Genomic DNA, 14893 nt, shown 5'->3' with positions numbered 1-14893 from the left:
CTGAGTGAAGAACCAGGAGTAACCCCTGTGCATCGCCGGGTGTGACCCAAAAACCAAAAAAAAAAGGCTAAGGATATGCCTCAGTAGTAAAGTACATGCCTTGCATGTATGTGTTATTTTGTTACTTAACATTTAATGGGCTCAGAAATGGGTTTTTGGGGCCCAGAGCAATTGTACAATTGTAGGTAGAGCATTTGCCTTGTATGCAGCCAACCTGGGTTCAGTGCCCAGCACCCCATATGGTCCCCTGAGCACTGCCAGGAGTGATCCTGGCACAATCCTAAACACAATGAAGATAGCACCCTACCTGCTGTACTCTCTCCAGCTCCAATATTTCCTATTTCTGTTTTGATTTGGTGCCACACCCATCAGTACTCAGGGCTTAATCCTGGCTTTATGCTCAGAAATCACTCCTGGAGGGCTCAGGATTGAACCCAGGTCTGCTGCATGAAGGCAAACACCCTACCCGCTGTACTATCTCCGCGGCCCCAAATATTTCATGTTTCAGGAAGCCAGTTTCATGTGTCTTCTCTGTCAAATGACTTAGAATTTTTTTGTTTCTGTTTTTTGTTTTTGGACAGTGAAGGAGGCAAGCCACTCCCAGCGATATTAGTGCTAGAGGTCTGTGCTGTGCAGGAGATCACACCCAAGGCCTTGCATGTGCTTTACCCTTTACCATACTCCTGACCTCTAGAACTAGTTCTTTTACGACTGGGAAGATTTTTATTTGGGGGGCGGGGGCAGAGGGGGCTCATACATGTGGTATTCAGAGGCCACATCTGACTCAGAGCTTAGAGGTTGCTCCCAGCAGTGTTCAGGGAACCATGGAGCTCCAGGGATTGAACCTGGGGTTCCCACATGCAAAGTACGCTCACCATCCCTTTGAGCTATCTCCCTGTTCCTATAGCAGTTTCTTTACGCCACTCAAGTGACTAAAATATGAGTTTGGGGGCTGGAATAATAACACAGCAGGTAGGGTACTTGGTCTTGCACGAGACCGACTCATGTTTGATTCCCAGCATCCCATATGGCTCCCGCAAGCCTGACAGGAATGGTGTCTGAGCACAGAGCCAGGTGTGGCCCAAAAAACAACAAATTATGAGCTTTTTGTAATTAGAGCTACCTTCTGCATAGCTCTCTGATACCAGGAGCAACAAGAACAGTGTCTTATAATAAGAGATTGTTCAAAGGAATACTAAAGTATAGTGATGGAAACCAGATTATTTCTTGTTTACCAGAAGTGGGAGATCAGTTGATTTGGACCTGGTATAAAGGGACTTTTGGGAAATGTTCTGTTTCTTGATTGATAGTGATTTCTCTAATACATTTATCAGAACTTAAAATGAATACATTTCTAGTGCCTCTGAGTATAAAGATTAAAGTGCTTGCCTTGCATGTGGCCAACCCCAGTTTGGTCCCTGGCCTCGCATATAGTTCCACAAGAACTTCTGTGAATGATTCCTGAGTATAGAGCCAGGAATAGCTCCTGGTCACTGCCAGGTTGTGGCCCAAGCTCTCCCTCTCATACATTTTTAACTGTATCTAAATTATACATAAACATTTATAGTAATTTCCTGATTATGATGTGCCTAATTTCACATTGCTTTATTCATTTTTCAATAGTTCTGAAATGCAGATGACACTTGGGGAAAAAGAAATTGATGATTCATCTCATAAACCAGTTTTTTCAAGTCTTCCTGAAACCAACATTTTAAATGTGGTTAAGGTAGGAAAAACATTTTGTCTGTCTTTAACACCAAGCTAGAACCACTTAGTTTCTTTTGTCTTATCAAGTGATATCCAGTCTCTGAAATTTACCAATAATCTTGCATTAAATCTTATTTTTATTTTTGTTTTATCAACCCTCCCAAATATTAGTGAAATAACTAGCATAGGACTGGAGCAATAGCACAGCGGGTAGGGTGTTTGCCTTGCACGCGCCAACCCGGGTTTGATTCCTCTGTCCCTCTTGGAGAGCCCAGCAAGCTACCGAGAGTATCCTGCCCTCACGGCAGAGCCTGGCAAGCTACCTGTGCGGCGTATTTGATATGCCAAAAACAGTAACAAGTCTCACAGTGGAGACATTACTGGTGCCCACTCCAGTAAGTCGATGAACAGTGGGACAACAGTGCTACAGTGCTATATATGGAAGGAAAGGGAACTTTAGATTAATTAGATTAGTTCTAGAGGGGCCAGAGTTAGCATAGTGAATAGGTGTTTTAGGTGTTTGCCTGAGGAGGTCAACCCAACTTCAATCCCCGGTATCCCATATGGTCCCCTGATCTCCCCCAAGAGTGATCCCTGAGTGCAAGCCAGGATTAAGCCCTGAGCACAGCTAGGTGTGGCAAAAAATAATAATAGTTCTAGAAATAACCTTTACTAATTTTTTGAAACAGATTTTTTTTTTACACCAATAGTATTTCAGATTTAAAATGCACAAGGAGAAAAACTGTCACTTCCAATATAACTTCATGATCAAGAGTTAGTAACAGTATGAAAATGTGTATATTAGCTAAATCAAATCAGTAATACTGAGCTATTAAGAAAGTCTTGGAAAAGAAAAAGAAAGGGGCCAGTACAGTAGGTAGGGCTCTTGCCTTGCATGCATCTCACCCAGATTCAGTCCTGACATTGGTCCCCAGACATGGTCCCCAGAGCCCACAAGGAATGGTCATGATCCCTGAGCACAGGTTAAGAGTAAGCCCCTAGAACAGCTGGATGTGGCCCCAAAACCATTTTTAAAATATTATTATTATTATTATTATATTATTTTTTGTCAAAAACTCTCTAAGGTCTTCAAGTAAAGCAAATATTATTTTGTTTGCATTCATATCAAAGTTTCTAGGCTTGTGTACATCTATACATCCAGAAGGTTACCAGGACCATGAAATAATGCTGCTGATTTTAATGGTTTTTAAAATGAGTTTGGAGAAACAGCTGAAACAGATTCCTCTAGTGGATTTTCAGAGCCTTCTTATAAATTTGATGAAAAACATCAGAGATTGGAATACAAAGGTAACATTACTTAAAATTTTAGTATTATTTTTTGTTCTGTTTTGTATTTGTTTTGTCTTAGTGGAAGACTACAACTTGCTGAGAGTCATACTCATTTAGTTGTGGTACCCACTGGACTCATGCTCCCTGCAGGTGCTCCCATGTAAAAGAAATTACTCATAATTTTTTTTAATATAGTGTCATAATTTGACAGTTGTATTGCGTGTAGAATAATGGCTATGCTCAATTAAGATCTTAACTGAGGAAAAGACTTTGTTAGAATTGATTGTTTAAATTCATATTAACTGGGTATTTTCAAACTGGAGAGATAGTACATCGGCACTTGCTTTGCATATAGCAGACCAGATTCATTCCCCAGCACCACATATAGTCCCATGAGCACAGTCACGAAACAAAAACAAAAAAGATTTTTTTCTAAAATTGCCTCTATTTAATAAAGAATAAAAAATGTGTTTCTTGGGAATTTACTGTGAGGACAAAGCAAACATTAGAGTAAGTGCTAGAGAGAAAGCCATGAAAAAGAGCAAAGCCTTTGCCCTGTGGCACTTTATCCTAGTCAGAGGGTTAGACAATAAAGTAAATATAGGTTTGTGGGGTATTTTGGGGTGGGGAGTGTCTCAGATCACTCCTGGAGGAGCCCAGAAGATCATATGTGACATCAGGGATTGAACCCAGGTTGGCCTGCATGCAAGGCATGCACCCTACCCATATATTGTCACTCGAGCCCAGTAAATGTAGGTTTTAATATATTAAGTTGTACTAAGTGCTACAAATTAAAGCAGCAGATGGATTTAGAGAACAGCAAGGCAGGGATGCTTTGCTACCTCATGAGGCAGTTGGGAAAGGCCTTTATTAGGTCACCTTTGAGCAGGGACCTATATGAAATGCACAACAGGGGCCTGGAGAGATAGTACTGCAGGGAGGGCACTGGCCTTGTACATGGCTGACACAGGTTTGAATCCCGACATCCCATATGGTTCCTCAAGCACTGCCAGGAGTGATTCCTTAGTGTAGAACCAGGAGTGATCCCTGAGCATAGCCGGGTGTGGCCCTCCTCCCCCTGCCCCCACCAAAAACAAAGCAAAAAAAATGCACACCGAAAGATACCAGATTCTTGCATTGAACTGCCACACCCAGCTGGCCAAGAATTGCTGGGAGGCATTCCCAGGCCTACTGAGCACTGCTTCAGAAGCCCCAGAAAAGAGGCCTCAGAAAGTTAAGTGGAAAAGAATAAATGGATGAATGAATAAACTTGAGCAAGTAGAGAAATAATACAAAGTTTTGCATGAGGTCACCGTGCTTCAATCCCCAGCATCACCTGGGCCTCGAGCATTGTTGATGTTGCCTGTATGCCCTGTGAACCACAGGGCCGGGGGCCAGTGATAGTAAAGCGGGCCAGGCACTTGCCTTATCTGCACACAGCCAACCTGATTCAATCCCCAGCCTCCCATATGGTCCCCTGAGCCTGCTGGGAGTGAACTCTGAATGCAGAGCCAGGAGTAATTATCTCTGAGCACCACTAAGTATTGCCCCCCCTCCAAAAAAAAAATCCAGCCTGAACATACACATTTATCAGAATTTCACTTGGTTTTCATGTTCTGAGTTATATCATTTTAAATTTATATTTGTAAATAGTTTTTCTTGAAAAAATGAAGTGATCTAAATACTAATACTAGTTTTCAAACATGTGTAATGAGAGCTGTACAGGTCTTACATACATATTCTTGTGATTTCTTGCATTTAAATAACCCTCAGCTACTTCAGTGTTTAAAGTCTGCTTTAAGGGGCAAAAGTATACAGCAAGTAGAGCACTTGACTTGCACATGGCCATCCTGGGTCAATCCCAGATTGAATTACCAGCACCTCACATGGTCTCCCAAGCTCCACCAGCAGTGATCCCTGAGTACAGAGTCAGAATGAGTCCTGAGAACCCTAGGTATGGCCCAAAAGTAAAAAATAAAAATAAACAAAATCTTCTTTTAAGTACAAAATTGCTTCAGAACAGCCCCTCAGGGCCAGAGATACAGTTCAGTGGCCTGGAGCACACACTTTACATGAAGGACACCCCGGTTCAATCTCTAACACCACATGCCCAGAAACATCCCTGGGAGTGACCCTCCAAGCACAAAGTCAGGGTCTTAGCCTCTGCAAGCACTGATATGTCCTCCTCCCCCAAAAAAAGTAAAACAAAACAAACCACCTTACTAGGGAAAGAATTATAGAATGAAGGTAATAGAAGAAGTAAGATTGATTAGGTGTTGATAATTGTTGAGTGACAGATACTTAGAAATAGAAAAAAAATAACAAAATGATATACAATTATTCTCAACATGGTCATAAAAACTCAATTCAAATTCTTTTTGTGTGGCCCGGTTAGATCCCTGACACCACATGGTTTCCAAGCAGAGCCTTGGAAGTGGCCTTCGAGTACTACAGGGTGTTGCCAAAAAAAAAAAAGAAAACTGATAAGATGCCAGGCTTCTTCAGAAATAGATTTTTTAATTATTTCCTCATGTTAAGATTAATTTTATTTTGATTTTGAAATCATATCTGGTGATGTTTAGGGAACCGTGCAGTGCTTGGGGATTGAACCCAGGATCACTACATGCAAACATGTGCTCTAGTCCTCCACCAATGCAGGTTGTTCAGACAAGGACTGAATGTCCCCTTGAATTTTCACAAATTTTCTGCTTCAGAATTTTTTTTTTTTTGTTAGTCATTTAGTGGTAACAAGCAATACAAAGTAAGTTATTGTGGGGCTGCTACAGGGGCAAGCTTGAGCGGTTTTTTGGAGGGGCTGGTGAGATAGTACAACTGTTGAGACACAGCTGACCTGGGTTCCATCCTGGCACGCATTTTATGCCCCCTTGAGCACCGCCAGGAGTAAGTCTTGAGCACAGCTGGGTATGGCCAGAAAAACGAGGAGAAAAAAACCCACAAAATAAAATTTTGGCTGAAACAGTATGAGTTAAACAACTTGCCTTGTATGCAGTAAACCCTGGTTTGAGCCCCTGACCGTATAGGATTCCTCCAAGCACTCGTAGGAGTGATTCCTGAGTACACAGCCAAGATCCCTGAGCACTGCTGAATAGGGCCCCAAAACAAACAGTCATATAATAATAATGTGTTCTTTTTTTTGTAATATTATTTCCATTAGGGCAAAAAGGGATTTTTATGATCTGTAGTATGTTTGATTCCACTGTTTGAAAAATCTTGCTTGTTTGTTCCTTTCAGGTACCTGAGCTCTGTCTTGCTATAAATGAACTCTCTAGTCATCCTCACAATCTTCTGTGGTTGGTACAGCTGGTCCCTAACTGGACATCACGTGGAAGGTATTGAAAGTGAGAAGTAGACATTAAGAAAATTGTTAACATGTAGGGTTGGTGCAATAATACAGCAGGTAGGGTGTTTGCCTTGCATGTGGCCCACCCAGGGTTCAATCCCCAGCATCCTGTATGATCCCCGAGCACTGCCAGGAGTAATACCTGAGTGCAGAGCCAGGAGTGACCCCTAAGATTTGCCAGGAGTGATCATAAAAAAAGAAAGAAAACTTAATATTTATGAACTGTTGACTAAACTTTGAGAAAGGTATAGATGGCCTCATTTTGATACTCAATATTTTATAGTCTTGATTTTTAATTTTAGCTTGATAGTATAGATGACAGGTACCTTAAAAAATAATTGAATTTTGGGGCTGGAGCGATAGTACAGCGGATAGGGCATTTGCCTTGCACACGGCCAACCCGGGTTCGATCCCCGCCATTCCATATGGTCCCCCAAGCACAGCCAAGAGTAATTCCTGAGTGCAAAGCCAGGAGTAGCCCCTGAGCATTGCTGGGTGTGACCCAAAAAGAAAGAAAAGAAAAAAAAATTGAATTTTGTCCTTTTAAAAATATTCCAACAATAAAATAGGACCCAGAGCAATAGTACAGCAGTTAAGATGCTTGCCTTGTATGCAGCTGCCCAGGGTTCAGTCCCTGGCACCCCGTATGGTCCCGGAATCGAGACAAGTGGTCCCCAATACTGGTGATGGAATTTTTTATTTTTCTTTTTTTTTTTTGGGTCACACCTGGCGATGCACAGGGGTTACTCCTGGCTCTGCACTCAGGAATTACCCCTGGCCATGCTCAGGGGACCATATGGGATGCTGGGATTTGAACCCAGGTCGGCCGCGTGCAAGGCAAACGCCCTACCCGCTGTGCTATCTCTCCAGCCCCTGGTGATGGAATTGATGTTGGAAAACTGTATGCCTCGAATTTGATCATGAATTACTATAAAATTGCTGTATTATGAATAACTTGGTAAATCACGCTATCTCAATTTTTAAAAAAAATTTTAGTTTTTTCTATCAGTAAATCAGCAGGAAAAAAGAGAAGGACTCTTAATAATTTGTCTAAGCATCAGGCAACTCTGAACTTTGTATGCATATTTTAAATGAAATTTTCCTGTCCTATTAAAAGTTTATGTGTTTTAATAAGCTTTCTTTTGAAGTATCAGCTAGATACTAGAATAACTCTTTGGGGCTTAATTTGTTTTTCAAACAATATTGAAAATTAATTCTCATTACTTTTAAATACTAATTCCAGGCAACTGAGACAGTGCCTCAGCCTAGTGATTATTTCAAAGCTTTTGGATGAGAAACATGAAGATATCCCCAACGCCAATAATCTGCAGGTATAAATAACTTTTTTGTTTTCTTTTAATAAATGGGAGAGATAATGAGGAACATAGAAAATGAATAGAACCTAAGTCAGAAATTGAGGTTAGCTCTGATGCTGTTGTAATCATGAATATATGAATGTGTGTACTTAGCCAATGTGATCCAGTTTTTAATCAGTGAAATGGAGGTGAATTATACCCTTGGTCACACAAGATGATTACACAAGTTAATATTTAAAAACTACTGGGAAAATTACAATGTGGTATATAAATGTGATCATTTTATCAAATGTATTTCCTTTATTGAAGTTTGCGGTTTTATCACAAGATTAGAAATTATATAACTATAATAATTACATCTTGTACCTGTTTTAAAATTAGTCTTTAAACTTTTAGGCTTAAATGTTATTGTCCTCCAGTACTACCTTTTGTGTGTGTGTGTGTGTGTGTGTGACTTTTTGGGTTACATCTGGCAATACTCAGGGTTTCTCCTGATTCTGCTCTGAGAAATTACTCCTGGCAGTGCTCCAGGGGCCATATGAGATGCCAGGGATTGAATCTGGTCAGCCATATGCAAGGCAAATGCCCTCCCTGCTGTACTATGCTCCAGTCCCCTCTAGTACTTCTTTTTTTTTTTTTTTTTTTTGCTTTTTGGGTCACACCCGACGATGCACAGGGGTTACTCCTGGCTCTGCACTCAGAAATCACCCCTGGCGGTGCTCGGGGGACCATATGGGATGCTGGGAATCGAACCCGGGTCGGCCACGTGCAAGGCAAATGCCCTCCCCGCTGTGCTATCGCTCCAGCCCCTCTAGTACTTCTTAATAGAGACTATATCATATAAATAAGAGTTACTTAATCAGACCCTGTGGAACACACTTCAGTCCTGACGGTTTTTTACAAATTAATAGCACTATCAGGACAATGTACTCAAATCCATAACTCAGTGTAGAATCTGATCTAGATGTGGTCATCCTGTTTGTATTATAATGGGGGGAGGGGGAAAGGCAGTCAGGGTTTTGGGCCATGCCCCCAGCGTTCAGGGCTTACTCCTGGCTCTGCACTCAGATCATTCCTACTGGGGTTTCAGGGACCACATGTGGTGCTGGGAATAGAACACTGGTCAGTGACCACATGCAAAGGAAGCATCCTACCTGCTGCACTCTCTCTGGCCTTTGCTTGTGTTGTAGTATAATGCTTACTCTAGTCGGGACCTGGATAGATAGTACAGAGGTTAGGCACTCGCCTAGCATGCAGCTGCGGCCATAACCTTAGTTCAGATTTCAGCACCACTTATTGGTCCACCAGCACTAGCAGAAGTGATCCCTGACCACAGACCCTGGTATGACCCCAAAATAGAACAAAATACTCTGCACATCATAGGGATGAAAAATTAATTCAATACATTCTTCCCTTGAAAATAATCTGGTGGTTGAACACCCCCCCCAAAAAAAAAAAAGAAGAAAGAAACCGTGTGTAATGCTATAGTAAGCATAGTGATAGAAGTATCCATGAGAGTCTATGGGAACGAGGTAGAAGGGGACAGCTAGTTTCTGCATTAGTAGAGTTTAGGTTGATTTGATTCCAAGTATGAGGGACCACCTTTGAGCCACCATGACAATTAGCTTTCTCTGAGCCAGAGAGCTAGTACAAAGGTTTAGGTACTTGCCTTACATGCAGCTGACTCTGGTTCATTCCTCATTGTATGTTACCCTAGTACCACCAGGAGTAAGCCCTGAAAACAGCCCATGTCACCCCAAACCCCAAAAAAAGATGATTAATTTTATTGCTTTTGGTTAATTGATAAGGGATTTTGATTATCATTTAAAAATTTTTACTTTTTTTGAAAGTAAGTAACTTTTACTCAAAGGGAAATTTGACTTTTGCTGATTATCAAATAATCTTACATAGAAAGCACTCGTTTTTGGGGACCAGGGAGATAGTACAGCAGGTAGGGTACTTACCTTGCTCACAACTGACCTGGGTTTTGTCCCTGGCACTACATACGGCCCCCTGAGCACAGAGCCAGAAGTAAGCCCTGAGCAACACTAGGTATAACCCAAAAATCAAAAAAACAAGGAAGGAAGAGGGGCCAGAATAACAGTACAGCTGATAAGGTGCTTGCCTTGCATAGGTCTGACCCAGGTTCAATCCCCGGCATCATATGGTCCCTGAAGCCCACCAGGAGTGATTCCTGAGCACAGAGCCAGGAGTAGCCCCTGAGCACTGCCAGGTATGCCCCACCTCCCATAAAAAAGGGAGGGAGGAAAGGAGGAAGAGCTCCAGTCCTTTTAGTTGTCTCCTTGGCCCTCCCTTTTAAATTTTAATCCTTAGTTACAAATTGGAAATCTTTTATTTTCAAGTCCCTGTTTAGGGGCCAGAGCAAGTAAGGTGCTTGCCTTGCACACATCCAACCTGGGTTCAATCCCTGGAGCCGCATGAAGTCAAAAGCCTCAGTTTATGACTGGGAGATAACCCAAAAGACTGGAATGCATGCTTTGTGTGTGAGGCCTGATCTATCCATGCACCTCCTGGTCTGAGCAACCTCTAGACATTGTGCCAAGAGTAGACCCTGAAGCACCAGCAAGTGTGGAGTATCAACAGGTGCGTCCCCACCCCCAGAAAAGGAAAAAATAAGGAAAACAAAGCCCTGTTAAGCAGTTCAGACTTCAGAGTGAAGGAGAAATGAATGTCACCGAACTACAAAGGGTGCTGAAGGGACAAGAACTTGGGACGACATAGTGAACAAGAAGACACACCGGGAAAAGTGGCTTAAAGAGCAGCTGTGTTGCTCGGTATGATTCAGGGTCTCCTATTTTGTTGTTTCTAGATATCAGTCCTACATCACTATCTTGTGCAAATGAAGCCTTCCGATTTGCTAAAGAAAATGGTCTTGAAGAAAAAGACCGAACAACCAAATGGCACTATCGATGACAGTCTTCATATGGAACTAGAAAAGCAGGTAACCGGAGCTAGAGCACCAGGAAAGAGTATGTGGAACAATATGATGCCAGCTTCCTAACCAGAGGCTGAGAGCATGGGCATTTCCAAATTTAGAAACTAGATACATTCTAGCAAGAGTGAGTATAAAGTGAATTTTTTTTGTTTTTTTAATAAACGATGAACTTCTTCAGTAAATTTATGAATTTGAGACGTGAAGTGATAGGATAGTTGGAGCACACCCCACTCTGGAGTAAACGGTACCGCAGCTTGCTGCACCCCATTTCTCTTACTTAAGGGTCTCTCTCTTCACTCATATTTCCAAAATTAAATGATTTACTGAAGGGGGCGCTGTGAGGGTAAGTTGGCTGGTAGGAATTTAATAATGAGACTTTTTTTAGGCCTTTTTTTTTTTTTTTTTTGGTGGACAGCTGTGAAGTGATAAGAATAATTCACTTGAGTGGCTGGAGAGATAGTCCAGTGAATAGGGTATTTGCCTTTCATGCATCTGACCCACGTTCTATCCACTGTACCCCATGTGTTCCCCCAATCCTTCCAGGAGTGATCCTTAAGCACAGAACCAGGAGTGAACCCTTAGTACCTATTGGGTTTGGCCACCAAAAAAGAAAAAAAAGGGGGCTGGAATGATAGCTCAGCGGGTAGGGCGTTTGCCTTGCACGCGGCCGACCCGGGTTCGAGTCCCAGCATCCCATATGGTCTCCTGAGCTCAGCCAGTGGTAATTCCTGAGTGCAGAGCCAGGAGTGACCCTGTGCATCGCCGGGTGTGACCCAAAAAGCAAAAAAAAAAAAAAAAAAATGCAATTGAGAACCAGAGAGCTAGTCTGGGGGTTTGACACTCTTGCCTTGCATCCCACAGACCTCGGTTTGAATTCCCAGCACCACTTAACTTTCCAAGGGTCACTCCTGGAACAGTCAGAAATAGCCCCCGAACACTTGGCTGGTGGGCTCAATCCTCCCCATTCCTCCTCCCCCACAAAAAATGAAAAATGTACTTGAATTAGAAATCATAAATCCGGGACTGGAGCGATTAGCACAGCAGGTAGGACATTAGCCTTACACGTGGCCGACCAGTTTCGATTCCCAGCATCCCATATGGTTCCCTGAGCACCACCAGGGGTAGCTCCTGAGTGCAGAGCCAGGAGTAACCCCTATGCATTGCTGGGTGTGACCCAAAAAGAAAAAAAACAAATCATAAATTATAGGTTTTTTTCTACCTACCAGTTCACAGCTAAATTTAGTAAATTCTTAATCCTTCCTAGCCAATTTTCATAGTTGAACAACTGGGATGACATACTAGCCTACTCATTGATCTCATTTTATTATTTTCTTTAACAGGCATATTACCTGACCTATGTTCTTCTTCATTTAGTTGGTGAAGTTAGTTGCTCTCATTCTTTTTCGTCTGGACAACGGGTAGGTTTTAATGTTTTTGGGGTTTTGATTTAGTAAGAGTAACTAGTGATCATTTTAAATGAAGATTCTGGGGCTAGAGAGATAGTGTGTAGTACATAGAGCACTTTCCCTGCACACGTCCCACCTGGGTTTGATATCCCACATTGTCCCCCAAGCACCGCTAGGAGTAATTTCTGAGCGTAGAACCAGGAGTAACATCGGCTAAAAACAAAAATAAAAGATATTTTTGTATATTGCAGAAAACTCAACAGTTAACTTGGGATTTGCTATAGAAACTCTAATGTATTCTACATTGTTGCTTATTGCAACCATAGTATTGACAGAAATTGTTTGTCTGTAGGTGATTCTCTTTTTTTTGGCATGAAAATTAACCATAATAAGTTGGCAGCCACATGATCCATTAAGAAGATGTCATGGGTACCAAGTCCCAAATAGACCAGTTCTCATCTGGGTTTTTCCCATCTCATCTTCTCCACCCCCGTTTTTTTGTTTTGTTTTGTTCTGTTTTTTTCTCTTTAGAAAATTTGCCCTCAGGAGCCAGAGTAATAGTATAGAAGTCAGGGTGCTTGTCCCCCCAAGCCCCACCAGGAGTAACCCTGAGAGCAGAGCAAGGAGTAAACCCAGAGCACCCCTATTCTGAATGCTAGGGGTAATTTTTATTAATGTGCCTTAATTCATGGCAAAGCCTTTTTTATGTTAACTAGCAATAAATCAATATGATCTACTGTGGTAGTTGCTATTTTCTGATAGTTACTGCTGTATGATAATAGTTAACATCAGAAATTGCTAAAGAATGATAAATATTTTTTAATCATTTGTTAGTTGTTCAACTACATAATCTTCTCTTTGTTCCTTTGTAATGCCTCAAGTTGTTTTCATTCTGTGTTTATTTTATATAGAAACACTTTGTGCTACTCTGTGGGGCTTTGGAAAAGCATGTTAAGTGTGATATCAGGGAAGATGCAAGGCTCTTCTATAGAACTAAGGTGAGCACATTTTCCTTTTATTTATTAACTTAAAAAGTTAGCTGAGGGGGGCTGGAGTGATAGCATAGCGGGTAGGGCGTTTGCCTTGCACGTGGCCGACCTGGGTTCGCGGCTGACCCAGGTTCGAATCCCAGCATCCCATATGGTCCCCTGAGCACCGCCAGGGGTGATTCCTGAGCGCAGAGCCAGGAGTAACCCCTGTGCATCGCCAGGTGTGACCCAGAAACCAAAAATAAATAAATAAATAAATAAACTGAGCTCAAAAAAAAATAAAAATAAATAAATAAAAATATATATATTGCATGTGATCATTTAAAAAAAAAAAAAAAGTTAGCTGAGGGGCCGGAGCAATAGCACAGCGGGTAGGGCGTTTGCCTTGCACGCGGCCGACCCGGGTTCGATCCCCGGCATCCCATATGGTCCCCAAAGCACTGCCAGGAGTAATTCCTGAGTGCAAAGCCAGGAGTAACCCCCTGAGCATCGCTGGGTGTGACCCAAAAAGGAAAAAAAAAAAAGTTAGCTGAATCTTAATTACATTAATATTTTAAGACAAGTAGCATATAAGACTGTCTAGGGAAAAAGGTACACATGTGGCGCCAGAGCAGGTACAGCAAGTAAGGCACTTTCCTTGCGCAAAGCCAGCCTGATCCCTGGCATCCCATGTGGTCCCCTGAGCACTGCCAAGAGTGATTCCTGAATGCAGAGCCAGGTGTGCCCAGGTAAAATTACCTCCCAAAAAAGTACATATATAAGATTAGAAGTCTGGCTTTCTTCTTTGATAATAGAATCAATTCCTCTTTTTTTTTTTTTTTTTTTTTTTAATTTTTGGGTCACACCCAGCAATGCACAGAGGTTACTCCTGGCTCTGCACTCAGGAATCACCCCTGGCAGTGCTCAGGGGACCATATGGGATGCTGGGAATCGAACCCGGGTCGGCCGCATGCAAGGCAAAGGCCCTACCCGCTGTGCTACTGCTCCAGCCCCGAATCAATTCCTCTTAAGTAGTTCTAGGTAGATTGAAAGTAAAAAAAGAAAAATTGACATTCAGAGCTGGAGAAATAACTTAAATGGTAGAACACAGGCCAGACTTGTGAGAGGCCCTGATTTTAGTTCTTAGCACTGCATGGACCCTGAAGCATCATTGCAGGTGACTTTTAGATTTTTATTTGTTTTGGGGCTATACCCAACAGTGCTCACAGCTTCCTCCTTGCACTGTGTTCAGGGATCACTCCTGGCAGTGTTCAAGGGATCTAATTTTCTGTACTTCTAATTCCTTATTGGGGGGTTGGGGGTGGAGAGTTGGGTTTTTTTGTTTTTTGTTTTTTGCTTAATTTGAAAAATTAAGATATTTTGGATTGGAATAGAGCAAGTAGGGTGTCTGCGTTGCATGCAGCTGATAAAGGATCTACCCCCAGCACCCCATATGGTTCCCCACACATGCCAGGAGTGATCCCTGAACACAGAGCCACGAGTTAGCCCTAGCACCATTGGGTGTGACCAAGATAAATAAGGTTTGGTATAATCTAAGTGATATGGGTGAATATGAGTATGGAGGTAAAAAAACAACTTTCGTGTTAATTAAAAATGACTTGACAGGGGCTGGAGCGATAGCACAGTGGGTAGGGTGTTTGCCTTCCATGCAGCTGACCCAGGTTTGATTCCCAGCATCTCCTGTGGTCCCCCAAGCACCACCAGGGGTAATTCCTGAGTGCAGAGACAGGAGTAACCCCTGTGCATTGCCAGGTGTGACCCAAAAAAGAAAAAAAATGACTTGACGGTTTCTCCTGAAACACTTAGTTTTTGTTTTGTGGCCACACTCAGCAGTGCTCAGGGTTTATTCCTGGTTCAGTGCTCAGTCA

General features: G+C 42.2%; 1 protein-coding gene across 4 annotated transcripts in view; it reads left to right on the top strand.

Moving 5' to 3' along the window:
* SLF2 (SMC5-SMC6 complex localization factor 2) overlaps window positions 1-14893 on the top strand; it is a 56845-nt gene that overhangs the window by 30697 nt on the left and 11255 nt on the right. For 3 of the 4 annotated variants that reach the window (XM_055118975.1, XM_055118976.1, XM_055118978.1), the window contains 7 exons: window positions 1624-1726; window positions 2839-3015; window positions 6250-6347; window positions 7602-7689; window positions 10505-10636; window positions 11971-12048; window positions 12948-13034. In XM_055118975.1, coding sequence (XP_054974950.1) covers window positions 1624-1726; window positions 2839-3015; window positions 6250-6347; window positions 7602-7689; window positions 10505-10636; window positions 11971-12048; window positions 12948-13034 — 763 coding nt within the window. Of the gene's footprint in view, window positions 1-1623; window positions 1727-2838; window positions 3016-6249; window positions 6348-7601; window positions 7690-9808; window positions 10084-10504; window positions 10637-11970; window positions 12049-12947; window positions 13035-14893 lie in introns of those variants that run through there. The other variant, XM_055118977.1, reaches the window with a different exon arrangement.

This window comes from Sorex araneus, chromosome 11 (assembly GCF_027595985.1).
Source record: "Sorex araneus isolate mSorAra2 chromosome 11, mSorAra2.pri, whole genome shotgun sequence".
Taxonomy (NCBI): Eukaryota; Metazoa; Chordata; class Mammalia; order Eulipotyphla; family Soricidae; genus Sorex; species Sorex araneus.
Note: the sequence above shows the minus strand (reverse complement) of the source record. Positions and strands in the feature narration are given on the sequence as shown.